Raw genomic sequence first — 25,514 nt, forward strand, 5'->3', positions numbered from 1 at the left:
CTGGTGAGCTTCTTCGAGTGGCTTCTTCCCTTTGCAATTGCACCATCAACCATCACCACAGACAAGTCATCCTTTACCCACCAGCTACCCACAGCTGCCCATTCCACATCTGTACAAACCTCGTTAGGCTCACAGCACTTCTACATCAGGTCACACCACATTCCACAAAAGGTCCTTTGCCACATTACCCCTACTCTACCCACAGTCTACCTTACTACCACTCCCTTCAAGCCCCCTAGTCACAATGGCCGTAGCATCAGACGCAGTCACAGCCAATGCCGGAGGAGCGAACGATGCCCTCGCAGGGGTTAGCGTATCCGAGACTACCACCGTGGGAGTAGAGGGAGCAGCTGCCACTCAGGAAAAGAAGGAGAAGAAGCCACCCGCCGATGCAAAGAAGGTGAGTAGCAGCATGAGGCAGCAAAGGGCCCCAGATGGGCTTCGCAGCAAGACGGACAGAACGTCGAGGGATAGCAGACAAGACTCTTGACAGTCTTCGCTCGGGTCTTTCAGTCTGCTACAATACCCCCGGACTACTTACTGACTTCCAGCTCCACCTCATCCGCTCCCTCGTCTGACCTTCCCCTGGCTTCCTTCCCCACAGCAAGTATTTGCAGGTGAGCTCACACGGCCTTGGAACGACCATCTTCTCTCTCTTTTGGTGTCTTGTGCTGACCCCACCACCTCCTCACACTGTCCTCCCCCAAGGCAACCTCGCTTTCAGCACGACAGAAGATGACCTGCGAGCCCTCTTCTCTCAAGCTGGGCCAGTGTGAGTGCAATGGACCATGGAAGATTCTTCTTCTCATTGATCTGACACGCTCCCCCCTGCCTTTGCATCTCGCACAGAGCCGACATCCAGATCATCACCCGTGGAAGCCGATCTCTCGGCTACTGCTTCATCACCTACGAGTCCGAGGACTCGGCTCAAAAGGCCGTCTCTACCCTCAACAAGCAAGTCGTCGCCGGTCGAGAGATCAACCTGGAAGGCGCCAAGCCCCAAGAGGAGCTGGCTGCGCTCAAGGAAGCAAAGGCAGCTCAGAGGCGGGAGAAGAATGCAAAGAAGAAGGAAGCAAAGGAGGCCGCTGCTGCCGCTGCTGCGCCTGCCGAGGCTACCGAAACAGTCGAGGGCAGCGCTGTGAAGAAGGAAAAGAAGAAGAGGGCCAAGAAGCCCAAGACGGCTGCAGGCAGGAGACCGCGGGCTGATGATGGTGAAGAGGCAGACAAGGAGCCGGCAGCTGTAGATGGAGCCGAGGCGGCCGTGGCAACTAATGGAGCAGAGGGCACAAGCTCGACTGCTGCTCCCAAGAAGAGGAACAGGAAGACCAAAGCTCAAAAGGCTGCTGCCGCCGCCGCTGCCAATGGCGAGGCCGCTCCAGTGGAAGGAGGTGAAGGAACCGCTGCTGCGACTGCTACCCCTGCTGCAGAGAAGAAACCTCGTGAGCGCAAGCCACGGGCCCCCAAGGGCCCACCCACAGGCGAGGCCTCCTCCACTCTCCTCTTTGCAGCCAACCTCTCCTTTGAGACTGAAGACGAACAACTCAAGGAGGCCTTCACCTCGGAAGGACTTCAAGTTGTTAGCGCTACCGTCGTCAAGAGGAAGTTTGGACTGAAGAAGAGTAAAGGATTTGGATTTGTGGAATTTGCTGATAAGGAGGAGCAGACAAAGGCGCTGGAGAAAGTCAATGGAAAGGTCGTTGGCGGACGAGAGATCAGTCTCAAGGGTGAGTCGCAGGAGTGCGAACTGAATGATGCAGCAGCAGGCGTGACACGAATTGAAAGCTGACACGATGCTCCCTCTCGTCCTTTGCCACTTCTGCAGTCGCCATCCAGGGCAGTAAAGAGCAGGCAGATGCGGAATCCAAGCAGGAGGCAGACGCAGCCACCACCACTCAGGCTCCTTCCGCTGCTGCTTGAGAGGAGTCGGACTGCCGAGTTCGAGCTGCCTCTTTAGAGCAGTAGGTTGACAGGCTCGGGCTTGGGATTGAAGGGAAGAGAAAGGGCGAAGCGGTATGGCTGAAAATCTGGGGGAAATCAAGGGGACGGAACAACGAGATAACCTCTGGGGGGAGCTCGTGACGTGGGCGCGGTCGATCGCGGTGACCTACAAAGGGAGGGGCAGAGGCGGGAGGGAAAGCAAGTGGCAGCTCGCAGAGGAATCTCCTACCTCTTCCTCGTCGTTGTTGCTGTTTCCTTTGCAATTCCACATTAGCCTCACAACAACAACATCATCATCGACCATGGAGGTTAGTCCGATTCGTCTGCTTGCAATCGTATGCCTGGTTGCCTGCAAATGACAGACCGGTATTAGCGGGTTGGCAGGCTGACAGGCTCACGGTTGGCTTCACTTGCCAGGGAAGGAGGGGTGGAGACGTATATGCCTGTCAGCTTATCGTCTTGTCTTTCGGAGGCGAAGGGAGGCGAGGCGAGGCAGACATGACAAGTCGACGGACACCGTAGGATAAAATTAAGGAGCTTAGAAGGAAAGAACTCTAGATCTATACGATGGGAAGCGAAATCGATAATGAGGACGAGGGAAGCAGGACATGGGCATATTGCAAGAGGAAAGAGGTGGAGAGGTGAAGAATAGGTATACAGGGGGACGGACGCTAGTCTAGGAATCAAAAAGAGCAGGAAGCGAAGGGAAGAGCAGTGACAGTGACAGTGACAGTGGCAGTGGAAGTGGCAGTGGAAGTTTCAGTGGAAGGTCTCTCTTAGTACGCGACACTTTCCACCACTCCCTTCTCCCCTCTAGCACTATTCTTTTCCTCATCTTCACTTCCAGCCAAACTAGCACTAGTGGGTGCAAGTCCATGCTGACCCTCGTGCTGAGGTACAAAGTCTGGTTGTTGATCATAGGCCGTTCCATCAGGAGCGTAGTGTGCCTCGAATGGCAATCCATCAAAGTCGGTCTCTTCACTTCTCTTGACTCCCTTCCATCCTTTGATCCAAACTGGCACACCACCTTCCACCGGATGCAGAGTGTTGATGAGCAAGTAGACGATCCCCGCTGAGATGGAGCCGCTGAAGAAGGCTAGATCGTATACTCGCACCAGGCCAATGGGGATCGTGGCTGCTGTGCTCGTGGAGGAGACGGCAGCTACAAACCCTGGGAGATTGACGGCGCATCCTGCTAAGTAGCCACAGTAGGCTCGGTAGTTGACTCCAACAGCATTGAATGTGTACATTCCCCTAGGTGTTTTCCCACTCTTGGTCAACTCTCCAGCAGGTCCCCTCGTGGTGCTTTCCCAGGAGAAGAGGGAGGGGACGTGAATCCATCCTCGACGAAGGATGTAGGCGTCTGTTAGGACTACACCTAGAATGGGAGCTAGGAGAACCGAATAGGCAGAGAGGTAGTTGCTGAAGGAGGAAGAGGAAGAGGTAAAGTTCCAGGGACAGATGACCAGGGAGATTAGGGCACAAAGAACCTGACCTCGGACAATGGAGATATACCGGGGCATGAGAGAGGTTAGGTCCGAGCTGAGAAGGGGAAAGAGGCAGACACAAGTGTACAAGGCGCAACTTTGATCAGTATCTCCTACCTTGATGTTCAAGCCTCTTCTGTTTCACGTCGGGAGACTCACCCAACTGCAACCGAGTTGGCAGCGATGTTCGTGCCGAGCTGAGCAATGATAAAGGCAAGGGAGATGAAGAAGACTCCCGCCCTAGCTCCAGGACTATATGGGTCCTCGCTAAGGAAGTACGTCATGATATCCAGTGGGTTCCACACTGGGTCCCCACCAATGAGAACACTAGCCGAGGAGCTAATGAAGATTCCTACGAGGGAGATGACGCTGAATAGTACGGGGATGGTGATGAGCTGTGGTAAGGTGACTGCCGCACGAGATGTGGAGAGACGAGCATAATCGGCTGCATTGAGTGCAAGAGTGATCATGTTGGCCATCTGGCTCATCGTTGTAATAACGAATTGCCAGCCTAGGTTGCTACCCGTTAGGGTGCCAGAAGCATGAATGATGTTTCCTCCGCCTCCGCGAGATACAGCCCAGCCCAGTAGACCAAAGACGGCAATGGGTGCAGTGATGGCCTTGACGGTAAAGAGGTGCTTGATCTTTTGAGGCGAGACAAAGGTGATGGGAAACTGAATGATCCAGTAGACGATAAAGGAGGTGAACTGCGTGCGAGTCAGACCTGACAATTGGCCAGCTGTGTTTTCGACGTATCGAGGTGCAAGAGAAGAGAGGAGAAGCGTGACACACTCTCCTCCCACCCAAGTCTGAAAGGCAAACCAGAGGATAGCCACTACCACTCGATTGAGTACTGGCCAAACAGCACCATAGAGTCCAAAGGCTGGTCTAGCCAAGACGGGGAAACCAGTATGGCAGGAGGCTCCCACTCGTGCAGACAGGACGACGAAGATGGCCGTGAGAGAGTAGCCGAGCATGACGGCCAGGAAAGTCTGCCACCATGTCATCCCTGCCGCCACACCCGTCGAGGCAATCATCATGGAGCTCAAATTGACCGAGTCGGCTGCCCAGAAGAGGATGTAGTTCTTGGAAGACCAGGTACGCTCAGAGGGTGGAACCGGACGCAGATCATGATTGATCAGATAGGCATCCTTGCGGCTCACCACGCTTGGGTCAGGAGCACCAGCCACGACCAGGGAGAAGGGCTTGCGTTGCTTCATCATCGAAGTAAAGGGCATGGTGGGTATGTCTCTAGAGGGCCGAGGAGAAGCGAAGAGGAGCAAGCTTCAAGAGGGACAGACGGTGGAACTTTGCAACAGGAAGGAGCTTCGCTCTACATATACATTCAGTGTGCCACACCGCTACCTCGCTTCCTCTCCATCTTGCGAAGAAGGTCTGGCGCGATTAGTTCTTTATCTTTGCGAGCTGCCAGACAGTGAGAAGGACTGCCCCGTGAATAGTCTCTCTCTAGTCTCTTCTAGTCTGCCGAGCCGAGAGGACTCTTTCGCCCCACTTCCCCGCCCCGCCCCGCTCCACTGCAATTCTGGATTTCTTGCAGCCCGACTTAAAGAGACTGATCGGCTCACTTGCAGCTCCCCGCCCAACCTCGCGCCTCTCCCCTTCCTCGGCTGGAGTGGCGTGGGATGGCCATGTCTACGCCAAGGAAGCCGTGCAGGCGCCTGCCGGGCAGAGGATCAGCGGAATGAGCGGTGACTTCGGGTAGCGGGGAAAAAGATAGGGGCGGGGGGTTCCTACGGAGCTGCCAAGATGGGAAGCTGTGAGAGGCTGCCGGGCCTTGACAAAGTCCGTCTTCCTGGCCCCCTCTTGCACAAAGATAAACAAAAAAAGATTCTCCGAAATCTGTCAGACAAGCGGAGCGGACAAAGTCCTCTTGTTCACACGACGCGGGGGCGAGGCGTCGCACGCGATCTTTCAGAAGCTGCAGCACATCAAGGACTCCCATGGGCGTTCCTCTCTCCGCAAAGTAGGAGTAGGAAAGAAAGATGGCGATGATAGGGCGTTGTGTGCGGGCTTTGCCTCCGGGCATGAGTTCAGACAATGTGGCGGAATGACCTCGACCGCTGATTGCTATACATTTCGCTTCGCCGCCACGCCCATCTTAAAGGTGCCCCTGATCGGAAGCCACATCGATTTGGCTGTGTAAGTGAGAATCACCCGCCGTAAGAGGCGTCCCGACATTATTGAAAGTGCTCTATCTCGGCTCGATCCTCACGCACAGCCCCTCCAATAACCCAGGTGCGTCATCGCACCCTGAAACGCGTCCGCCTCAACCCTTGATCCCGAGCAAGGCGGGGCTTCTACTCAAACTTGATCCGCAAAGTCAGGGTGAAGGGCAGACTAGCATCCGTGACAGTCAACTCTTCTTCCTCTTCTAGCAGCTCTCCACATAGTCTCTCCAGATTGGGCCGCGTGCTTTCTTCGAGCTGTGGAGGCGCCTGATAGTAGAGAGGTCCCGAGCGGGCTGAAGAGAGCGAAGGCCTTTTGATCTGCCTGAAATGGTGGGAGGATGAGAAAAGAAGCGCTTTAGCTCGGCCTGCTGACACGAAGAGTGAGCCGTTGTTCCGACGGCCATCGACAACTCACAGGTCTTGGATCTCTCGCAGCATCTCCAGCACTCGCTCAAACTTCCAGTCTTTGCCGACCACAAACTCTCGGCTCTCCCCACCGCAGACGGGACATTCCTCTCTCTTCTCGTGTTCAAAGGTGTAGGTGTATACACCTTCGTTGCCGGTATACATCATGTAGTTGTTCAAGAAAGGGTTGCAAGTCGTGGCAATTTTGAAGGCTTCTTGAGTACAGGCCGCCGCAATGATGGCATTGGTCGAAGCGATGGCTGGGATGATGTTCTTCACTACCCCTTGTGTGAGAGAGTATGTCACACCCTCGATGTTATGTTCCTTGGCTCTGGTCTGCGCTCTTTCCAGTAACCAGGAGATGTGATCCGGGTCGTCCTTGTCCAGCTTCTTGTCTGTGTCGATTGGGACATCGTGATACTGAGTGAGCCAGACGCCCGGAGTCAATGGTCTTTACAGTGATGCACTCACCTCCCATCAGCCTAGGCCACTCTAGAACGCTAGCCCATTCGATGCAATGCTCCGGCAGCCTTGGAGTGTTTGCAATTGTGCAAATAGGGTACACAGTCTGCTTATTGAGCATGTCTAGTGAGCATTCGTAGCAGCTCGTAATGGTGGGCAGGATGACACGAGCTTGACCTTTGAAACCTTCTGTACCACCGTCGATGAGCGGTTTGAGCGACTCGGGGTTTTCTGGATCGACCATGTTCACCAGTGTTGCCGAAATCCAGCGGCGAGCATCTACCGAGTCCAGACCGCAGATGACAAGGTTGAATTGCATATAGTAGTCTTCGTCTTTGTCTTGAATCTTGCCAAAGTAACTAAAGGGAGATAGGAGGCAAAATAGGGAGAGGATGAACTCCGATTCAAACTCGACGCAGAGTTTGGGCCGGCAGAGCTTTGCAAAGACTACTCACGGGGTCACCTTGACGCCGGGCACTCTCTTCATGACAAACTCGGCCGCGGTCGTTGCTTTGGGCTGTCCTACGTCCTTCTCTCGGAAGAGGAACTGCCTGTTGAGGTTACTGACATCGATTGTATCCATGTCGATGACGTGAATGTCCCTGAACCCACTCAGCGCCAGATTTGTAATGATTTCGCAGCCAAGACCCCCTGCGCCGATGACGAGGACTTTGGACTGGTCCAGCAGGAAGGACTTGACGCTGCACATGAGAAGGCGAGGGGAAGTGAGCAGAGAAGTTCGCAATTGCTACCTCGAGTGACTTTCCATCGCTTCCTGAGGGGGTAGCCTCCTGCTACAGCAACTCACGTCTGGCCTGCTTGGAACTGTTCATCAGTAGAGGCTGCGATGGCACGGGACAAAAGGGAGGAGGTGAGAAGGGCTGGCTGGCATGCTGCCCTGTCATGCTGTCAGGATACCCACGACCAGATCTGTCCAGGATCTTGTTGATATGAGCATGTCGAGGTTTGCTGGGTCCCGCAACAGCAGGAGGAGGAGGAGGAGGAGGCTGCTGTACCGCTGCTGAAGCCATGATAGAGTTGAGGTGGAGTACAGTGCACGACGGAAGCAGGAAGCCGAGACGACGACGAAGGTCAACTCGCCTCGCCTCATCTCGTCCTGGGCGGAGCTGCAAATCTCCCCAGAATAGAGCACGGGCCAGGCACCGGCGGAGTGCGCCGATTTTTCTGGGCCTTCCTCGCCTTGAGTTTGCTGCCTGGACTGCCATCATACTAAACCATTCACCCCTCCTCCTCCCCGTCGCCTCGTCTTCGCTACCGCTACTCACCTCGAGATCACCGGTACAGGTCCTCTCAACCCCGCATATATTCCGTCATGACCTCATATATGCACCCTCGCATCACACTGGCCCAACACTGAAGGCCACTGTCAATTACATTGCACCCCACCAATTTCTGCCCTGGCAAGTTCTGGTGCCTGACCAGCGCTTTACCCCTCTGTCGGATCTGACCTTTCACCGATCACTTTCAACCGACCACTCACGCTGCAGTGACGAGAAGCAGCTCAGTCGGGAAATGGGCGACCATGCCGGTGGTGCGGGGCCAAAGGTCGTTCACCTGGCCTCCTCGGTGCATCGCCCTTCATCATCGGCACTTCGCGAGCAGAGATGTCGCAATCTGCCAGTCGAGAAGTCTCCTTCTTTCAGCGGGCAGAAGCATCACTCTCCTCCCGTCGTATCCTCCTCGACCTCCCCTCCATTGACCTCTGTCGCTGAGCCAGACGACGACGACCTCGAGGCGTTACGGCAACGAGAAATCTTTCACCACCGTCAACACCAGCTTCGCAAGCTCGAAAGGCATCGACAAAGACCGTCTTCAGCAGCAACTATACGCTCCTCTGGCAGTGCTTTCATTGCCAAGTTTACAAGACCCTCGAGTAGAACCGCCGCGTCCCACCAAGCCCATTACAGTCACAATATCTCAAATCACGACACGAGCCTGGCGCGGCAGATCAGCTCTCCAGGCTCAGTCTCCTTCAGTACCAGCTCAGGAGGTAGTACACAGTCGGCTTACACAAGCGTACACCGTTATACAGAGTATAAGCCCGGAAAGGCATCGAGCAGCAGGGCTGTTGCATCGACCGGGCGGGGTAGGTCGCAAATGGAAGATTCAGACTCTACAAACCATGAGCACTTGGAGGCTGCGCAGGACGTACTGATATGGATTCCCGAGAGTCCTGCTTCAGGAGCAGCATTACGAAGTCCCGTCCCTCAACGTGATCTCCCCTTGCCCCATGGTCAACTGAGCCGCTCGCCGCCCTCGACCAATGCAAGCATAGATGCTGGGAACAGCGGTAAGCGAGCTGGCCTGACTCCTTGCTGGCGTAAGGAAAAACAAGGAAAGGATGTGGAGAGCAGCAAGAAGACGTCTGCGACCCCAATGATGATGGGTACTTGGAGGAGGGGGGCAGTCTCCTTGAAGGAAAACGGACAGTTTTATATCTTCGGCGAGGTGAGTCGTGAAACTGTTGGCGGGCGACCCGTACGGAGCTCAACGATGCGCTTGCCCGCTCTGGCCTATTCCTCTGTACGATTCGCAGACGCGTGCACTGCTACACCCTATGTTGGCAACTCGGCTCAAGGTCACGGATATTCGGCCCGTGGATCCCAGCCTACTTCAGCGATACAATGTCCTCGGTATCTTCGCGCGGCCTCTCGCTATCGCCGGTACGTCAGCAGATTGTAGTCGCATCGGTGTGAGAGAATCCACCACCTCTGCTGTGGACCAGGCTGCTGCAACTATCGAGGAACCGGTCGTCTATATCTCCTTTCCTACTTCCCACAAGCTTCAATACTGGACTTCCCTCCTACGTGCTTACGCGATTCCAGAGATCTATGAATCGCATAGTTCTGCGTCTGCAAAGAGGTCCTATCGATGGCATAGGGAAATTCAGCTGCGCTGCCTTGATTACCGGCCGGTCGCTCCCATTGTGGCTGACGTGGGTAAGAGCCCGTCTATAGAACAATCGATTTGGTCTCAGGATGAACAAGAGGCACCCGGATCAAACTCGACGGCAAGCTCGATAGCTGAGAGGGACTTGTCCTCTGATGAGGGCCAAGGCGGAGATTCTCCCACCTTTGACGATGCCGGAAGCGCTTCGTCTGCGGGACGGCGAGGAACGGCTGAACTTCGACGGCAAGACGCTCCCACCTCCCTTCCTCAAGGCGCCCGCATCGATACGGCTGGCCGTACTACTGCAACTCCTGTCAGCCGTCATAGAATCAGCTCCGGAGGAGGCGTGCGTCGCTCGATATCGGTGCCTGGTGAAAGCTCCTCTCGCTCTGATCACCTACCGGCGACTATCTCTCGTTCTACATTGCTGACATCGGTGGGAGGGAAGAGAGACCAGCCCTATTCGGCACTTACAGCTCCGTCTGAAAAAGCTTCGGCTAACGCTTCTCCAAAGATCACGTCCCCTCTGGCTTGCTTCGTGTACCTTGACGGGGTGCTGTGCGCAAAGACCACCATGCAGCCTTGGACTCCGACTTCGCCGCACTACCACTGGATGGAAGAATTCGAATTCAGGGATTTGCCAAATGCCGAGTCTTTGCAAGTCGACGTCTATCAAGATGCTTCGTCTTCAGCGTCATCGAGTAACAAGACACCGAATCGAGCCAGCTCATCGTCCCACCCGAGCGGCTCCCCTTCGATGTCGTCACCCTCAGCGTCGACCAAAGTACGGTACAGCCTTCTTGGAAGTGCGGAAATACCTCTAGACACTTTCACTAGGGGTGAAGAGGTCTCGGGTTGGTTCCCGCTATGGGCGCGTCGCACCTCGACCTCTGATCGAAATGGGCTAAGCTCTGCGAGCGTTCAAGACTCCACTTCAAGCCCGTACGAAGCGCACTGCGTAGGGGAGCTCTGGTTGAAGCTTAAAGTGAGCGAAGAAATTGTAATGAAGAGAGCGAAGTATCTTCAAGTGGATCAGGTGAGTGAGAATTCGGACCTTCCACCTTCTGCCCTTACTGACCAAAGCTCACAATGATCTTTCTCAGGCTCTGAATACTCCTGAGACCTTCGAGCAGCTGCTCTCGTCCCTTACTCCTCATCTGTCCGAAACGGAACTCTCCTCACACTTGGTTGACGTATATTCCGCTTCAACGACCCTTGTACCTCGGCTGGTTCAGCTTGGCCAGCACCACGACTTCGGTGCCCACAATCCTGATCTCCTCTTACGGTCTGGCAACGTGATGTCTAGGCTAGTGGTCACCATCGCTTTGCGCTACGGACAAGATTGGCTGAGGGAATGTCTGTACCCAACACTGCTAAAGGTGTGCGAGGAGGGACAAAGCATCGATGTGGATGCGTTGAACTGGTTCGATACGTCGGGCGCCTCTCCCGCACCTCACTCAGACAGAGTGGCTAGTAGACAGCAAGGCACCGCTCCAACCTCGCACCATCTCTTCGTCTACATCAACAATACGAGCCCCTATGCTCTGGCTGCTGTAGATGATGGTAGGATCCAGGACGGTAAGCTAGCACTCGAAGGCAAGGCGGCTCTTGACCGATTGCGCTTGCTACTCAATCGCCTCTGGAAGAACATCTACGAGTCTCGCCACCGCTGTCCGACCGAATTGCGCCAAGTCCTCGCGTCCATCCGTCGGACGGTCTATGATCAATTCATCCTCACCTCCACTCCGAAAGTAGCGATAGCAGCCGGCTTGCAGTCTTTGGGCTCGCTCGTCTTCCTTCGCTTCTTCTGTCCTGCTATTGCGGCACCAAACGAGTACGGCCTGATGCTGCATGCACCAGATACTCGGGCCAAGAAGACACTGGCGACGCTGTCCAAGGTACTCCTGAAGCTGCACAACAAGATGGCGGGATCGGATCAGCAGAGGATGGGCGGGTGGATGAAAGAGCTGAGTGCCTTCTGGAAGGTGAGTCCGTGTCGGAAAGTCAAGGAGAGGATTCGCTACTCACCATCTAATCCCTCTCTGTCATTGATCTTCGCAAAGGAGGAGGCCTCGGCATATGATGACTTCGTCACCGCCATCTCTACTTCCCCTGACGTACCGCCTACGAGTAGTCGCTTCTCCGGAAAGAGCCGCCGCGCCCAAGCAACGCCCCTCTTTCCACAGCTTGACGAGCAGGATCAGATTGTCCATACGATGGTCGCGAGGCGGATGAACTCGTTGCCTTACACTTTGCATCGCGAGATGCTTGCTGCTGATCCTCCAGGTCTAAGGATGGGCGATCAGGCTCTACCGTTTGCACGACTGGTCAGCCTCATCGTAAGCACAATCGATGCTGGCGCACTTGCAAAGCAGCAAGACGAGAAGGCGAGCGAACCGAAAGCTGGTGGCAACAATCTGCGTACAGAGTTCAAGACTTTGGAAGCAGCTCAAGAAGGGAGTGGGACATCATCACCCCAGCCTCTTTCGACGGCACCGACAAAATCAGACGGGGTCAAAATAGAACCTTCTGACGATCAGCAAATACTGCAAAATTTTGTTGACGTCTGTCAGTCAGTGGCCGAGAAAGCCACAAGTTTGGTCGATCAAGCTGGAAGCTTCCCGTCACCTGTGGAGGCTGCGGTTCTTGCGTCGCCCAGGACGAAATCGAGTGTGATATCAGCCGAGGATAGACGTGAATCTGCCAGTCTCAATAACCCTACGAGCCCATCCCCGTCGTCAGTCGGTCTGGCTGAATCTTCACCCGTAGGCAGCAGCTCGCCGGTGACTATAGTATCTGCCGTACCGATGTCGCCCCTCGAGCAGCTGCCAAGCCGGACAGAGACTCTGCGGCCCAAAAAATCGTCAGAGGTACAAGAGCTACCCGCGACATTCACTCGCACAGTGAGCGTCGATGGCGGGAATGATATCTCCGAGGGTCAAGACAGCATACGCCCTCGATCTTCTGACAGTGTCTCCCCTCTCGATGTCCTCAAGCCCAAGATCCTCAGGAGGACGCCACCCGGCCAAGTTATCAAGACCACTCCGAAACCGCAGGGAAGCTCAGCTGCGGAGAGACCACCATCTTCTCGAGCCGCCAGATCCTCCTCAAATGCAAGCAGTCAACCCGCACTCGAGAAGTCCCAGACCGCTGTCCCTAGCGTGACGAGCTCAAAATCCCCGTCGTACGTGCTGCACACGGTCGAAGCAGGAGTCGAAAAGGTAGCCAGCATCGCACGCCCTCTGGGACCAATGTCGAGGAGGAGCACCACCAGCGTGCATACCAGCAGTACTCTCTCCGACGTCTCCGGAGAAGAGTCTTCCGGGAAGCGTAGTAGTAAGTGGTGGAAGAGGGGTTGAACTGCCTTCGCACAGTTCCAAGAGATATACACCTCAAAAGCGACCTGTCCGAGTCGGTTGCACCGCATTTGTCTTCCCTGTTTGTCTCTGCTTGTTCATGTTTCACGTCTAGTTGTTCCAACTAATTGTTTCGTCTAATTGTCCCGTCTAATGCTCATCGAAGTCGTTCACATACCTGGAGAGGCTGCAGCAATGACGTGTGTCTCTGATCACCTTATTCCAGCACCCTGGTCTATGCCAAGGTCCCTTATTCGAAGCGATAGTCTTGCCTAGCGCCTTGGCTGTCAGCAGACACCGTCTTCCGCCCCCCGGAAAGCTGTACTCTGCTTACGTTGCCTCTGGCAATCGTACACCACAGGTGGTCTCTACGGGCCGATCATGACTGTACACCCCTCCAGTCAAGACTGGCCGCCAAGGACCGCCGCGGCTCGGAAGTAGCTCGTAGCCCTCCCTCGCTTAGATCTCGTACCTGCGGGGAATGGATGTCGGAGTTCAGATCGCCTCGCCCTGACTGCAGCTAGAGTTCCATGCCGTGCTTGTCCCGACAAACGCACACCGCCAAGACTTCGCTTTGACAGGACAGGGGAACCAAGGACGGGTGCCTGACGTTCGTCTCACCCCGCTGGTCTTGGAACCCGATACCAAGCTCGCGAGTCGAGTGGGCCTCGCTCGCTGCCCTCCATGGAGTCTTTCACGAGTAATTAGGGTCGTACGTGCTCTGTGTTGGGTCGATCCACGTTCTGGCCAATGGAAAGAGTGCCAAGCCAAGCATATTGGAACGGCTTCTGAGCGAGTCAGGTACCCAATACCGGTCCCGTGCTCCCGTACGCCCTGCTGCGACTGATGATCTGATGAAGTAAGGGTCGACTAGGAGAGAGAAGCAGCGGAAAGGGGCGTAGGAGGAGATAGCCGAGCCAGACCCCGCAGATGAAGATCGCTTTACAGCCCAAGACGACAAAGCAACAGGAGGAGTCGGAAGATCAGGAAGATCAGAGGCCGAATCAGTGGGACGGAAATTGATGACGGGAGCCAAGACAAGCCAAGCCAGGGGCAGTAGAAGGGCTGACTTTCAGGAGGTGTTCAGGTCAGAGGTGTTCCGGTACAGGCGAGGTATAAAGGACCGTTCAGAAGGTCCCACACATCGAGCTGCCTTCACACGGCAATTTCTTCTCTTATTGTCATTCCTCATTTCTCCAGGAGCCATCAACCACAACAACTCCAACAGCTATGAAACTCTCTACCGCCTCGGCTGTCTTGGCTTTGGCCGCGGCCCCAGCTCTCAGCATGCCAACGGCCTTCCAGGCTCGTACAAGCTATGGGGACACGCCGTACGGCACCTTGGTCGACGAGCCCAAGTACTTCACCTCTGCCTTCTCCAGCCGAGGTGTCCCTGGAAATGTCATCGGCAAAGACGGCAAGGCCGCCTTCGGTCCCTCTAACGCTTTCGCTCACTTCGGCTACAAGATCAACAGCAAAGAGGAGATCATCTGCTTTGACATCCGCACCGTCAATGTCACTGGCGACTACCATTCCCACGTCTTCACTGCCACTCACATCGGTCAGGGCGCAGCTGGCGCTCTCGGTACTCCAAGGATCGCCTTCCCGAACCCAGTACATGTTCGAACAGACCACACTGGTGCCGAGATCCGTGAGAGCAAGGGATGTCTCCAAGGTCCCTTCATGACCAACTTCACCCTCAACGGTGTCGACACTGGCAGCAACTCTGGCTTCACCCTCTCCCAGATCGAAGCCAATCCATCCGGCTTCCTCACGGACACGCACACTACCGACTATATTCACGGCGCCGTTCGAGGCCAGCTCCTTCCCTCTGAGGTGCCCGTGAAGAGGCCTTCGTACTTCACCTCTACCCTTCGTACTACTGCCGATGGTAGTCAGGTCGTCAATGCCATGAATGCCAGTGTTCCCGGTGCGCCCGACACACGAGCAGAGTACGTCCTCGAAATCAACTCGCACGAGGAGATCTTGTGCTACGACATCACTGTGAGCGACTTCCCCGAAGGTCAAGAGTACTTCTCTCCTGCCAAGACTGCCACCCACTCCCACATTGGTGCAGCGGGTATCAGTGGTCCTCCCCGTCTCGCCTTCATGGACCCTCAGCCAGTCCAGAGCACTGGGTTGATCAGCAAGGTCAAATCAGTTCTTAAGGGAAAGAAGAGTAAGAGCAGAAACGGTACCAGGAAGTCTTCCGCCTGCGTCAAGGGACCTTTCACTACTGGTCTCCTGAACGCCGAGGGAGTTGACACAGGTTCTGCTTCGGGATTCACCCTCGCTGCTCTTGAAGCTAACCCCGCTGGCTATAATGCCGACTTCCACACTGGACCTGGTTTCGTCGCTGGAGCCGTGCGCGGGCAGCTATATGCCTGAGCGCAGCCACTTTGAGGGCAGGGCAGGGCCGGGCAGGGCGACTCAATCGCAAAAGTCGCCGACCTTCTCTCGTCGTAGTCGCAAGGCATATCTGCTAGCCTTTCTTTTCTCACGCTGTATATAGCTTTCCCCAAATTCAAATTCGAAGGCTCCGTCGATGCAAAGACATCCTCTTCACCCTCTCTTCCTGCTCACCACTGGTGAAAATGTGAGATCTTTGCCGTGTGGATCGCTGTGGTGCAGACAGGGTTGTCCGGACGTGATTTCCTTGCTTCCGATCCGATGTGGCGATTCTCCCGCTTCCGCTTGCTGAGCTTTGATCTGGTTCTCTAGTGGCTTCCGTGTCTACTTCCGTGTGAGTACATTCTGGAGCGTGTGGAGCTGACGCGGCCTTGGCGTGCCATCTTGGCTCATATGAACCTCTGGAGGACTCATTCCATCCCTCCTCATCACCTTGTACATCGCCCTTGATAACCGCAGACAAACCACAGCTGTCTTGAGTATCCTCGTCCTTCAGCTACGCCGAAGCCATGGCGCCATCACCCTCACCCTTCGCCTCGGCCTCGCCACTCAACCTCCCCTCCTCGGCCACTCGCGCCTCCTCATCACGGCATGACCCCTCCTCTTCATCGTCCTCAATACCCGCTCTCCCCTCACATGAGACACACATGCTCTTCCTAGGTCAAGCATGTCACCTCTCCAGCTGTCGTCGCGAGGACTTCCTACCCTTCCACTGCGCCAGCTGTGGTCACGACTACTGCTCTGCCCATCGGCTCCCACATCCCGGCTCAGAGCAAGGCGGGCACAGCTGTGACTTCCACTTGCAGCCGGAGAAAGCCTCGAGTGGAGAGCAGGGAGACTTCCTCGTGCCCCTCTGTCCGCTCTGTCGTGAGCCGCCGAAAGGCTGGAAAAGAGGCGAGGATCCAAACCTGGCACTGGATCGACACCTTTCCTCTGGGGACTGTCCCGAGCTTGTAGGTGAGGCCGGAGCAACGCAGAGCAGGCGAATCAAGAAGGCCAACGAATGCAACTACAAGCGATGTCATAAGATCATGATCGTCAAGATGGATTGTGAAAAGTGCAGGGAGAGCTTCTGCCCCAGTCATCGAGCTCCTGCTCAGCACCAGTGTGGTGTATCGCCAGCTCGCACTCCAGACAGGAGGCAAGACGGTCAAGCGCCTACTGCAAGCTCTACGATCTCTGGTGGGCTAGCTGCACTCAAGCGACTCAAACTCGGAGGAGCCTCAGAGGCAGCAGCGCCAGCCAAGAATAGCGGCAACCAGCATCAAGCTTCATCAGAACCAACACCAAGATCACATATACCCACAGCTTCGAACAATGATACCAGCAAGAACAACGCATCATCAAATAGCCAAAGCATCGGCACTGGCAACATCTTTGGCTTGAACCTCTCCGCTAGCTCGGCTGGCCGTAAAGTTGACAAGTGGGTACCACCGCCAATTTTTGGCCAGGCTTGAAGGAGTGATCAGATAGAAGGTGCGGCCTATGTGACTGGATGTACGCTCGCGGTGCATGACAATAGATGAGCGGCAGTCACTTGGCAGCGAAGAGTGACAAGCGTGGGAAGCAGAGCCAGAGCTGATGCAGTAGCGAGGGCAAGGATCGGGACTAGAGTCTGAAAGCGCTGTTGCTCATCCTGCCACTCTTCCACCTCCCTCTCCTGTTAATCGCTACCCCCCACCAACACTCCTTCCCTTTTCTCCCTCCAAGACGAGCCGAGTCCGAACGTCTTTCGCAGCTACGCTCTCTACAGTCACGTCGCCAACGGGGCTTCAAGCTATCGGCTGCCGAAGAGGTGAAGCTGGCCGAGCTCAGCGCTCAATTGGGCGTCAGTGACGGGGGCAGTCGATCGGCGGGGCTCAAGAGCCTGACTAAGAGGGGTGCTAAGGAGAGTGAAGGGACAGGTGCAAGCAAGAAGAGCGAGGGAGGTGGGTTGAAAGGAATGTTGAGGGGTTGGGGGTCGTGAGAGCTGGTCTCGGTGGTCACCCACTGTTGCATTACTCTACTACTGTACATACTTTACTCATCTCAATAATCACTCTGTCATGGCAGGCCCACCTCAGGTGTGTGGGCCGCCCAATGCTTCCTTTCCGTATTTTCTTAAGCCCGTTCTCGAGTCTTGAAAAGGCTCCGCATAGTGCAGCCCCGCTCCTTGGGCTCATCAGCGCCGCACCTCCCGTCGGAATTGACCCGAGCCCACTTTCCTCAGTCCGATGCATCTCTCATCTCTGCAGCCCCTCAGCTCCTAGCGGCCAGAATGCATACAGACTGCAATGGAGAGGTAAGGGGAGGTACAAGTCGCCGGTGAAACTCGATGGGATTTTTGACGGCAGATGCATGCAACGCCATTCCACCTCTTTCAGTGGTCCATGGTGCAGCGAGAGCCCCGATGAATGCCTTCTCCCACAGAAAAGAAAGAAAACTTGCCGCTCCACTTTTCTTTCGATCACCGCGAGGTGCATGCGAGCCAGGTTTTTTCGAAAGCATCGTGGCGAGGCGAGGCGAGGCGAGGCAGGAGTGATCGAACCAATGCTTCTTCCGCCGGACGACGCGAGCCTTCGGGCTCTTAGAAGGCCAAATTAAAACTTCCCAGGCGAGATGAGGTAGTCACTTGCAGGTCCACCGACCTAGAGCTTGGCCAAGCCAAGCCAAGCCAAGCCCAAGCCCAGGAGCACCACGGCTGGCTGGGCTGGGTGAGGCCAAAGCTTCCTGCCGGCCTTTAGAAAAAAATCTTCCGAGGATGCTCGGCTCGGGTAGATGAGCCGCGTGGGCCATTTTGCACAAGTGGCCAGAAGATGAGGCAACGCGCTTCATGTCATGTCAGGGCTCTTTCGAGTGGAACCAGACCCAATTCCTATGCTGCATTGTACGTCTGTCGCCGCATCGGCCTCGAGAAGAACGAGGAAGTCCTCGTCGGTCGGGCGAAGCGAAGACCGCCCCGATGACCTCGGAAGTTGCTTGAGAGAAGGGAAGCGGGCCGGCTCGGGCTCTCTCCGAAGAATGTGATGAGCTTCCCTGGGATCAGGGTTATGTTGGCCCGGTCTTAGCGTCGTCACCTTCTTTGAATCTGTCCATACCATTGTACATCCTCTCATACCTCTGTGACCATGGTGCTGAAGAAGACTTCCCTCTCCACGACCCTCTTCGGGTCGAATAGTGGGGCACAGACCAAGACTGCCACTGCAGATGTGGGACAAGACGAGCACGACAACGAGAATACCCTTGTGCACCCTACGCCTGCCGATACACCTGCTGGCACTCGAGCACCTTCACTAGCCGACTTGCCTCTGGATGAAAAGTTTGGACAGCGGAAAGGCAAGGGAAAGGATGCGAGCGTGGAGGATGGCGATAGCAAGATCATTCTCGTCGACTTTGATGAGGGCGACCCGGAGAATCCCAAGAATTGGAGCAAGGGCAGGAAATGGCTTACAACTTTCCTGCTAAACGTCATGACATTGACGATTGGTCTGAGCACGACGGCGTACTCGAGTGGTATCGATGGGATGGTGGAGGACCTCGGGGTGTCGACTGAGCTAGGTCAATTGGGCCTGTTCATGTTCAACGCGAGGTAAGTCCAGTGAGGGTAGGCTCATCGTACGAGCTGTACCGCTGACTCGTGCCCCTCTGTTGTCCCTGCAGCTGCGCTATTGCACCCCTTTTCCTCGCACCCTTTTGCGAGTTGACCGGACGCCGCGTGGTGTACGTCTCTGCCTTTGGCGCCTTTACCCTCGTGACCCTTATGCTCGTCTTTGGCAAGAATATCGAGACGATCCTCATCGGAAGACTTCTGCAAGGGCTCTCGGGTGCCGTCGGTACCATTCTCGTCGGAGGTACCTTTTCGGACATTCATGACGATGCAGAGCGTGCGCTGCCAACGTCCATCTTCACCTTTTGCGCCATCATCTCCACCGTAGGCGCACCGCTGTACGCCCAGTACATTGCTCAGTACACCGAGCCAGGCTGGCGATGGATCGAACGAGTACAGATCATCCTCTCGGGACTTGTCTTTCTCTTGGAGGCTCTCCTCTTCAAGGAGACGAGAGGTTCTGCCATCCTTGCTGCCCGCGCCAAGAAGCTCAGGAAGGACACTGGCGACGATCGCTTTCGCGCTCCGGGCGAAGTGGAGAAGCAAGGACTTGCGCAACTCTTCCGCGAGTCGAGCTTGCGAGCTGTGACGCTGCTGGTCAAGGAGCCGGTGGTGTTCCTGTACGGAGCCTACATTGCCCTTGCCTGGGGAGTGGTGTTCCTCTTCCTATCCGTCATTCCGCTTACCTTTGGTAATTTGCACGGCTGGACCACGGGTAACATCGGCCTCGCCTACATTCCCCTCATCGTGGGATGCTTCCTCGGCTTCTTTACTGGTCTGTGGCAAGACTGGATGTACGCTCGCAAGACAAAGCAGAACAGTGGCGTCGGCGTACCAGAGGCACGTCTGTACGGTGCTATGATCTTCAGCCCGCTCTTCGCAATAGGCATGATGATCTTTGCCTGGACCGGAGCGTATGCAGACGTCTCCTACTGGGGCCCCCTCATCGCCGAGTGCGCCATTTTGCTAGGCATCTACCACGTCTTCCTCTCCGTCTACTCTTACACCGGTGACGCCTACCAAGATCTGGCCTCTTCGGCCATTGCCGGGCAAGGCTTCCTGAGAAACATGTTTGCAGCCGTCACACCGCTCTTCGGCACGCAGATGTTCAACGGTATGGGCATTCAGTGGGCAGGCACCATGCTCGCCCTCTTGGCCGCTCTCCTCGCTCCTTTGCCATTTGTGCTCTTTGCCAAGGGGGAAACCATTCGAGCCAAGTCCAAGTACGCTGCACAGAACAAGGGCGCTGCCGAGGAAGGTTTGAAGAAGAAGAGAGATGAGGAAGCTAGCCCGCCGGGACTACAGGGAGAGACGGAAAAGGAGGGCGGAAAGGTCGCTGTTTAGACGTGCCAGCGGCAGTCCCATTGTGTACTTAGTTCATCCTTTATAGACTTCTATCCATTTGAGCGGACGAGCTAATGACGACGAATACCGCACGTAACAGCACCGTGAGCTTTCAAGCCTGGCAAGGCTGGTGTGTTTACAGACATTGAGGATGGCTCCTCACTCGGAAGCGCAAGCAGAGGGTCGAGTGAGGACAGAGCGACCGGCCCACTCCGCCGAGCTGAACCCACGGACACTGCAGTCGTGCGCCTCCGCGCCTCGCCTTGCGCCCGCCATCGTTGCTGCAAACTACATATACGGTCACTGGGACGGTGGGAGACATCGAAGTCGGGTCTCCATGGCTCAGTTGGTTAGCGCGCAGAGCTGTTAATATCTTCCTTGCATCCGGATTCGGAAAGAAGGTCGATCACACTCTGAGGTCCACAGTTCGAACCTGTGTGGGGACGATTCTTTTTGCTTTTCGATTGTCTGCCTTCTGCAGCGACGGATCGCAGACTTTACTCAGGCAGCGCCTCCATTGCCTTTGCAACTCTGGTCGCGATGCATCAAGGACGGTGTGTAGTCTGTATGCGATAGAAATACAGATATTGTACATTGGCAGCGGCAGAGGAGACGTCTCCTCCGACGTCAACCACGATTCGATTCTCCTAGCGTACACTTCGCTCTACTCCTTTTTTGCTTCTCGCAGCGAAGCATCCCTTCCCAGCCTCCACAGCATGTACGCCTTGAGTTCCTTGTCCAGTGCATCTACATTGCGCCAGTCTTCATCGGGGTTCACTGAGTCGTGCCCTTCCGACTCCCCTTCTGGCTTGGAGACAGGGGGAAGCAATTCGCCTACGTCTCTCCTGTCCCCGAGCTCCACCCTTCGATCTAGAATCTTCTGCCAAGGATCTGACGTGGGCTTGGGTAAAGCAGTGGCCCTACAGAGGTCGATCTGTACCGAGGCCATGGAGAGGTGGGAGCGCGACGGCCGAAAGAGAAGGTAGGAGTCTAGTGCGTACCGTCCCACACCTGGAAGGTGGGAGATCTCCGTCGCCGGGTAGAGGGGGCGTGTCTTTGTACGCTTCAACTTGCGAGCATCAGGATCGACCGCTTTAGCAGCCTTTGTATCGCCACTTCCGATAGCTCCTTCCTCTGCTGGCTCATCTACCATCGCCCAGCTGGCAGGCATGACCACCCTGCTCTTCGTCGTGACTCCCCACCGAGGAGGCGCCTCACACCACACCCTTCCCACCTCCTTCAATCTCTTAGCCCGAATGTTAAACAGTCCAATCGGCCTCAGCTTCTCTCTCAATTCATCCTCGTCCGCCTCACCCAACAGGCGCGGTGTAGGCCACCGATGCATAATCTCGTAAAAGACGGGTATGGCAGCCCGACCCGTCGTCTGATTGAGGAGTATGGTGACGACGAGCATGCCGAAGACGTCTGGTGTGAGGAGCTCTTGCACCAGACCATAGAAGCTACCTTGGCGATCCGAGGCGAGACCGTGCAGCTTGAGAGCGAGAGAGGGGAAGAGGGACGTGTCTGGGGGTGTCGCACTGGCTGGATCGTCGAGATCATCCGCTGGCTCCTCCTTGGGCTTATGCGCCTTCCGTGTCCTCTTGGCTTTTACCGAAGCAACACTCTCCACCTGCTTGCCAGGTTGCCCCTTCTTCTCAACCTTGCCCCCTTTGCTCCCCGCCGCCTTGAGCTGCGAGCTAAAGTACGAGGACAGCTGCTGGACGTTCTCGCTGCTCTCATCAACCTTGCGCCTCTTCCTGCCTGACCGCCGTACGATGACTGCTTCTGAGTCTGCATCATTGCCATCGAGCTGCACAAAGATGGCGCCGAGCTGACCTTGCTCGGAGAGATCGGTAGAGGATACAGCGGCGGCAGCGGCAGCGGGAATGACAGCGCCGTCTGAGCCGCTGTTCCTGCGATTGGCCGCTGCTGCCTTTTGCCTCTTTGCTGGCATAGATGGGCCAGATCGACGTCCAAGGCGGTACGTAGCGTGCTAGGAAGCAAGGATCGATGCCCCGTACAGGGTGTGTGCGGGAGTGGCGGGGGCGGCGGAGGTGGCCTGGGCGTGTGCGTGTGTGGTGTGCGTGTGCTTGTGCGTGGAGGTGTGGCTGAGACGATCGCCTCTCTCCGCTGACGCGGCCGCACAACGTCGAGCTTCGCCTACACCAACGATTCCTACCGTCACTCACCTCACACGTCTCGCATCCTTCCTCACACCCTTTTCTGACCCGTTATAATGTCAGATCATCAACCTCCAGCTGATACAAATGCCGCCGCCGGGCCATCGACGGGCGCGGCTGCCAACAACAGCGAAGAGCAGCAACCTCTCCTGGCTCCCGGTGACCCGGCAAAGGAGCAGGCACTCAAGGCCTTCAAGAAGGCTCTCAAGAGCCACGAAGACCTCAGTGGCGGACTCAAGAGACGTGAGTGGCAGATGACTGGCATTGGATATCAAGTCCCTGCTCTGAGGGCAATAAGACAGCATTGCTGACCATTCCGTGTATGTCTCATCCCACTCCTGGCCTTCTTTAGTGCGTTTCGGCTTGCGAGATCTAGAAAAGGACTTTGAGAAGACAGAGAATGACATGAAGGCATTGCAGTCGGTGGGACAGATCATTGGAGAGGTGTTGAAGCAGCTAGATGAGGAGAGATGTGAGTCACAGACGGGTAGCTCAAGCAGCAACTGCAGAGGTAACGAATACTTGGCTCATCGATATCGTTCCTCGTATTCCCTCCCACTAGACATTGTGAAAGCATCATCAGGCCCTCGCTACGTCGTCGGTCTCCGCTCAGCAGTTCCCAAGCACAAACTCAAGCAAGGCGTGCGAGTTTCACTAGACATGACCACCCTGACTATCATGCGTATCCTACCCCGCGAAGTAGACCCAATGGTCTTCAACATGTCCATGGAAGATCCCGGAGATGCCTCCTTTGCTGGTATCGGTGGACTGGGAGAACAGATCAGGGAACTGAGAGAGGTCATTGAGCTGCCTTTGATGAACCCAGAGCTATTTTTGAGGGTGGGCATCAAGCCTCCCAAGGGTGTACTGCTCTATGGACCGCCCGGAACTGGAAAGACGCTGCTTGCGAGAGCGGTCGCGGCTACGCTGGACACTAACTTCCTCAAGGTGGTGTCGTCGGCCATTGTTGACAAGTACATTGGAGAGAGTGCCAGGCTTGTGAGAGAGATGTTCGGGTATGCCAAGGAGCACGAGCCGGTGAGTGAAGAATGTGGTGGTGGGGTCAGCTCCCTTGAAGGGTCTGGAAGCTTACCGATCCCTTTCAAATCGCTTCGCCTGCACAGACCGTCATCTTCATGGACGAAGTGGATGCCATCGGAGGAAGACGATTCTCAGAAGGTACTTCTGCCGATCGTGAGATCCAGCGTACCCTCATGGAGCTTCTGAATCAGATGGACGGCTTCGACTACCTCGGAAAGACCAAGATCATTATGGCCACTAACCGTCCAGACACGCTGGACCCAGCCCTCATGCGTCCGGGTCGTATCGATCGAAAGATTGAGATTCCTCTGCCCAACGAGCAAGGTCGTCTTGAAATTCTCAAGGTTCACACGCGATCCATTGCCAAGAAGGAGGAGCTAGACTTTGAAGCCATCGTCAAGCTTTCAGATGGGTTCAATGGAGCCGATCTGAGGAACGTGGCTACCGAGGCGGGAATGTTTGCCATTAGGGAGGATAGAGACTACTGTCTGCAAGAGGACTTTATGAAGGCGGTGAGGAAGTTGCAGGAGGCAAAGAAGCACGAAACCAAGATTGATTACCAGGCAGTGTGAACGGGGTAAGAAGGGTCATGCGAGCGGGACTGAACTAGAGAAATAAAGGCGTTATTATCAGATACAAGCGAACCAGCCCACAATTGAGATGCTCAAAGCAGCGTGGTTTGCAAAGACAGGCGCCGACACAGAAGTTTTCCAAGGTGACTGGTGCATACTCATCCGGATGATCGTAACGTACAATATCTTTCTCCTTTTTACTTCTACTCACCTGAGACCTGACCGCTTCTCCCCTATAAGAACAGAAGCGCTCATCTACCCTTCCGACCTTGCATCTCCCTGCAATCCCAGCCCGAGCAAAGCCCCGCCCAGATCCTCCGCAACGGCCTCCTGGCTCTGCAGCGTGAGGATTGCTGCGCGCTGTCCCAACTGGATCAGCTCGGATAGGGCTTCGACGCTGAGAGTAGCCGGATCACGATCACCCCCGCTCGCGCTGCTGCTGGTGTCCCTACCTGTAGTGGAGGAGGACCGAGAGAGACAAAGGCAGAGCCCAGCGAGGACCGCACCGGCAAATGTGTCTCCAGCGCCAGTAGTGCTGACGACGTTGACCTTGCTGCCCTTGACTCCTGTACTGCTGGAGCTGGAACTCGATGCTCCTGGTGATGGATGAAGGGTGAAGTGCAGTCTGGAGGAAGACATGCTGGATTCAACCGAAGTCGGAGTCGCGCTCAATACCCCCCGTTCACCCATCGTCACTAGGAACCTGCCAAAGAAGGGCGTTAGGCTCTCGCAGAGAGCGCGAATGTACTTTTGCGTCTCTTCGACTTCGAGGGCACTGCTAGCGACATCAGTGGCAGTAGTAATGGCAGAAAGAGAAGGAGGTGGAGGGGAGGGCACCTCTTGAGGTGAGATCAACCCAATGTGCGCGGCACGAGCTACCATTGCTTGGAGCTCGATGAGATTTGGAGTGGTGAAATCGATGGGCGGTATACTTGGAGCTGCGCCTGGACTGGAGCTTTTAAGGCCTGCAAGTGCGAGTGCGTCGATGATACGTGTGCACTTGGCCGTCGAGGTGGGCTCGAAGAAGAGGATGGGTCGAGGAAGGCGAGCATCTGGAGACGTGGTAAGGTGGGTCAGAAGAAAGTTCTGCATCTGCGAACAATGCGATGGCGGGTAGGTAGACTTACCATCTTGATCCACCTTGTGCCGTATCACCTCGGTCATCGCCTCTGCAGTGAGATTTGCATCAAAGGCGATCACCCTTCCACCGCCCTGGCGGACTGCCCTCTGCAGCTCGCCTTTGACCATCTCTGGGGTCAGAGCTTCCTCAACGAGGGCCATGTCAGCCACACCAGTCACGAGATCGTTGGCTCCGTCCAGATGAAGCGAGCAAACTGGCGACCGAGACGAAGAGGCCTCCGCCCGTCCCACTGCTGCTGCTGCTGAGGGTGGCGGGATGAACAGTCCCGTGATGTCCATTCCGAGCTTTTGCAGGCCAGCACGCAATAGTGTGCCCGCTGCATCGTCCCCTAGAGGAGCGATCATCCTCACGGCGCTTGACTTCCTCTTGTCGCCAACACCAGAGGTAGAGGCCGAGGCAAGGACCTTGTGCGCCGCTTCGGCCATGTTTCTACCTACACCGCCGAGGGAGAAACGCACGCTGCCCCTGCTCGTCGAGGCAGGATTAAGAGTGGT

General features: G+C 55.8%; 10 protein-coding genes and 1 non-coding gene across 11 annotated transcripts; 7 read left to right on the forward strand and 4 right to left on the reverse strand.

The window, feature by feature from the left end:
* Positions 1–23: 23 nt before the first annotated feature.
* Positions 24–2,015, forward strand: BCV69DRAFT_314286 (hypothetical protein). Its single transcript, XM_025495103.1, has 5 exons — positions 24–400; positions 605–617; positions 709–772; positions 850–1,724; positions 1,823–2,015. The coding sequence occupies exons 1-5, from the start codon at positions 245–247 to the stop codon at positions 1,915–1,917; spliced, it is 1,203 nt and encodes a 400-aa protein (XP_025345879.1). The 5' UTR covers positions 24–244; the 3' UTR covers positions 1,918–2,015.
* A 420-nt stretch (positions 2,016–2,435) lies between these two features.
* On the reverse strand, positions 2,436–4,929 carry BCV69DRAFT_262696 (NCS1 nucleoside transporter family). Its single transcript, XM_025490723.1, has 2 exons — positions 3,585–4,929; positions 2,436–3,480 (listed from the first exon to the last, which is right to left on the reverse strand). The coding sequence occupies exons 1-2, from the start codon at positions 4,661–4,663 to the stop codon at positions 2,715–2,717; spliced, it is 1,845 nt and encodes a 614-aa protein (XP_025345880.1). The 5' UTR covers positions 4,664–4,929; the 3' UTR covers positions 2,436–2,714.
* Positions 4,930–5,743: 814 nt separating this feature from the next.
* BCV69DRAFT_252105 (hypothetical protein) lies at positions 5,744–7,190 on the reverse strand (the record flags this gene model as incomplete). The annotated part of the gene is made up of 4 exons (XM_025490460.1): positions 5,744–5,936; positions 6,030–6,414; positions 6,491–6,840; positions 6,937–7,190. The coding sequence occupies 4 exons, from the start codon at positions 7,188–7,190 to the stop codon at positions 5,744–5,746; spliced, it is 1,182 nt and encodes a 393-aa protein (XP_025345881.1).
* Positions 7,191–7,762: 572 nt separating this feature from the next.
* Positions 7,763–12,923, forward strand: BCV69DRAFT_314289 (hypothetical protein). The gene is made up of 4 exons (XM_025495104.1): positions 7,763–8,950; positions 9,039–10,427; positions 10,495–11,376; positions 11,455–12,923. The coding sequence occupies exons 1-4, from the start codon at positions 8,015–8,017 to the stop codon at positions 12,748–12,750; spliced, it is 4,503 nt and encodes a 1,500-aa protein (XP_025345882.1). The 5' UTR covers positions 7,763–8,014; the 3' UTR covers positions 12,751–12,923.
* A 1,186-nt stretch (positions 12,924–14,109) lies between these two features.
* Positions 14,110–14,571, forward strand: BCV69DRAFT_239046 (hypothetical protein; the record flags this gene model as incomplete). The annotated part of the gene is made up of 1 exon (XM_025489971.1): positions 14,110–14,571. A coding segment is annotated over one exon (462 nt), but the record flags the coding sequence as incomplete, so codon positions are not given.
* A 977-nt stretch (positions 14,572–15,548) lies between these two features.
* BCV69DRAFT_284706 (hypothetical protein) lies at positions 15,549–17,039 on the forward strand. The gene is made up of 2 exons (XM_025493141.1): positions 15,549–16,632; positions 16,867–17,039. Exon 1 carries the CDS (start codon positions 15,666–15,668, stop codon positions 16,611–16,613), a length of 948 nt encoding a protein of 315 aa, XP_025345884.1. The 5' UTR covers positions 15,549–15,665; the 3' UTR covers positions 16,614–16,632; positions 16,867–17,039.
* Positions 17,040–18,263: 1,224 nt separating this feature from the next.
* Positions 18,264–20,181, forward strand: BCV69DRAFT_291095 (MFS general substrate transporter; the record flags this gene model as incomplete). Its single annotated transcript, XM_025493740.1, has 3 exons — positions 18,264–18,380; positions 18,465–18,724; positions 18,796–20,181. The coding sequence occupies 3 exons, from the start codon at positions 18,264–18,266 to the stop codon at positions 20,084–20,086; spliced, it is 1,668 nt and encodes a 555-aa protein (XP_025345885.1). The 3' UTR covers positions 20,087–20,181.
* A 236-nt stretch (positions 20,182–20,417) lies between these two features.
* Positions 20,418–20,532, forward strand: BCV69DRAFT_t37. Its single transcript has one exon. It is a non-coding gene; the product is annotated as a tRNA-Asn (tRNA).
* Positions 20,532–22,121, reverse strand: BCV69DRAFT_284708 (DNA glycosylase). The gene has a single exon (XM_025493142.1). It carries the CDS (start codon positions 22,038–22,040, stop codon positions 20,751–20,753), a length of 1,290 nt encoding a protein of 429 aa, XP_025345886.1. The 5' UTR covers positions 22,041–22,121; the 3' UTR covers positions 20,532–20,750.
* Positions 22,122–22,303: 182 nt separating this feature from the next.
* BCV69DRAFT_284709 (putative RPT4-26S proteasome regulatory subunit) lies at positions 22,304–24,048 on the forward strand. Its single transcript, XM_025493143.1, has 4 exons — positions 22,304–22,509; positions 22,619–22,738; positions 22,829–23,304; positions 23,391–24,048. The coding sequence occupies exons 1-4, from the start codon at positions 22,323–22,325 to the stop codon at positions 23,877–23,879; spliced, it is 1,272 nt and encodes a 423-aa protein (XP_025345887.1). The 5' UTR covers positions 22,304–22,322; the 3' UTR covers positions 23,880–24,048.
* BCV69DRAFT_61222 (hypothetical protein) lies at positions 23,815–24,942 on the reverse strand. Its single transcript, XM_025495393.1, has one exon. The coding sequence runs from the start codon at positions 24,759–24,761 to the stop codon at positions 24,135–24,137; it is 627 nt and encodes a 208-aa protein (XP_025345888.1). The 5' UTR covers positions 24,762–24,942; the 3' UTR covers positions 23,815–24,134.
* Positions 24,943–25,514: the final 572 nt, after the last annotated feature.

This window comes from Pseudomicrostroma glucosiphilum (assembly GCF_003144135.1).
Source record: "Pseudomicrostroma glucosiphilum strain MCA 4718 unplaced genomic scaffold BCV69scaffold_14, whole genome shotgun sequence".
Taxonomy (NCBI): Eukaryota; Fungi; Basidiomycota; class Exobasidiomycetes; order Microstromatales; family Microstromataceae; genus Microstroma; species Microstroma glucosiphilum.

Excerpts from the sequence above, each read along its gene's own strand:
- BCV69DRAFT_314286 (XM_025495103.1), top strand. The coding sequence starts at position 245 with ATGGCCGTAGCATCAGACGCAGTCACAGCCAATGCCGGAGGAGCGAAC. Across the intron at positions 773-849 it reads TTCTCTCAAGCTGGGCCAGT|AGCCGACATCCAGATCATCA; the intron begins GTGAGTGCAATG and ends CATCTCGCACAG. Across the intron at positions 1,725-1,822 it reads ACGAGAGATCAGTCTCAAGG|TCGCCATCCAGGGCAGTAAA; the intron begins GTGAGTCGCAGG and ends CCACTTCTGCAG.
- BCV69DRAFT_262696 (XM_025490723.1), bottom strand. The coding sequence starts at position 4,663 with ATGCCCTTTACTTCGATGATGAAGCAACGCAAGCCCTTCTCCCTGGTC. Across the intron at positions 3,481-3,584 it reads GCCAACTCGGTTGCAGTTGG|CTCGGACCTAACCTCTCTCA; the intron begins GTGAGTCTCCCG and ends TCCCCTTCTCAG.
- BCV69DRAFT_314289 (XM_025495104.1), top strand. The coding sequence starts at position 8,015 with ATGGGCGACCATGCCGGTGGTGCGGGGCCAAAGGTCGTTCACCTGGCC. Across the intron at positions 8,951-9,038 it reads AGTTTTATATCTTCGGCGAG|ACGCGTGCACTGCTACACCC; the intron begins GTGAGTCGTGAA and ends TACGATTCGCAG. Across the intron at positions 11,377-11,454 it reads AGCTGAGTGCCTTCTGGAAG|GAGGAGGCCTCGGCATATGA; the intron begins GTGAGTCCGTGT and ends ATCTTCGCAAAG.
- BCV69DRAFT_284706 (XM_025493141.1), top strand. The coding sequence starts at position 15,666 with ATGGCGCCATCACCCTCACCCTTCGCCTCGGCCTCGCCACTCAACCTC.
- BCV69DRAFT_284708 (XM_025493142.1), bottom strand. The coding sequence starts at position 22,040 with ATGCCAGCAAAGAGGCAAAAGGCAGCAGCGGCCAATCGCAGGAACAGC.
- BCV69DRAFT_284709 (XM_025493143.1), top strand. The coding sequence starts at position 22,323 with ATGTCAGATCATCAACCTCCAGCTGATACAAATGCCGCCGCCGGGCCA. Across the intron at positions 22,739-22,828 it reads GCAGCTAGATGAGGAGAGAT|ACATTGTGAAAGCATCATCA; the intron begins GTGAGTCACAGA and ends CCCTCCCACTAG. Across the intron at positions 23,305-23,390 it reads ATGCCAAGGAGCACGAGCCG|ACCGTCATCTTCATGGACGA; the intron begins GTGAGTGAAGAA and ends TCGCCTGCACAG.
- BCV69DRAFT_61222 (XM_025495393.1), bottom strand. The coding sequence starts at position 24,761 with ATGGTAGCTCGTGCCGCGCACATTGGGTTGATCTCACCTCAAGAGGTG.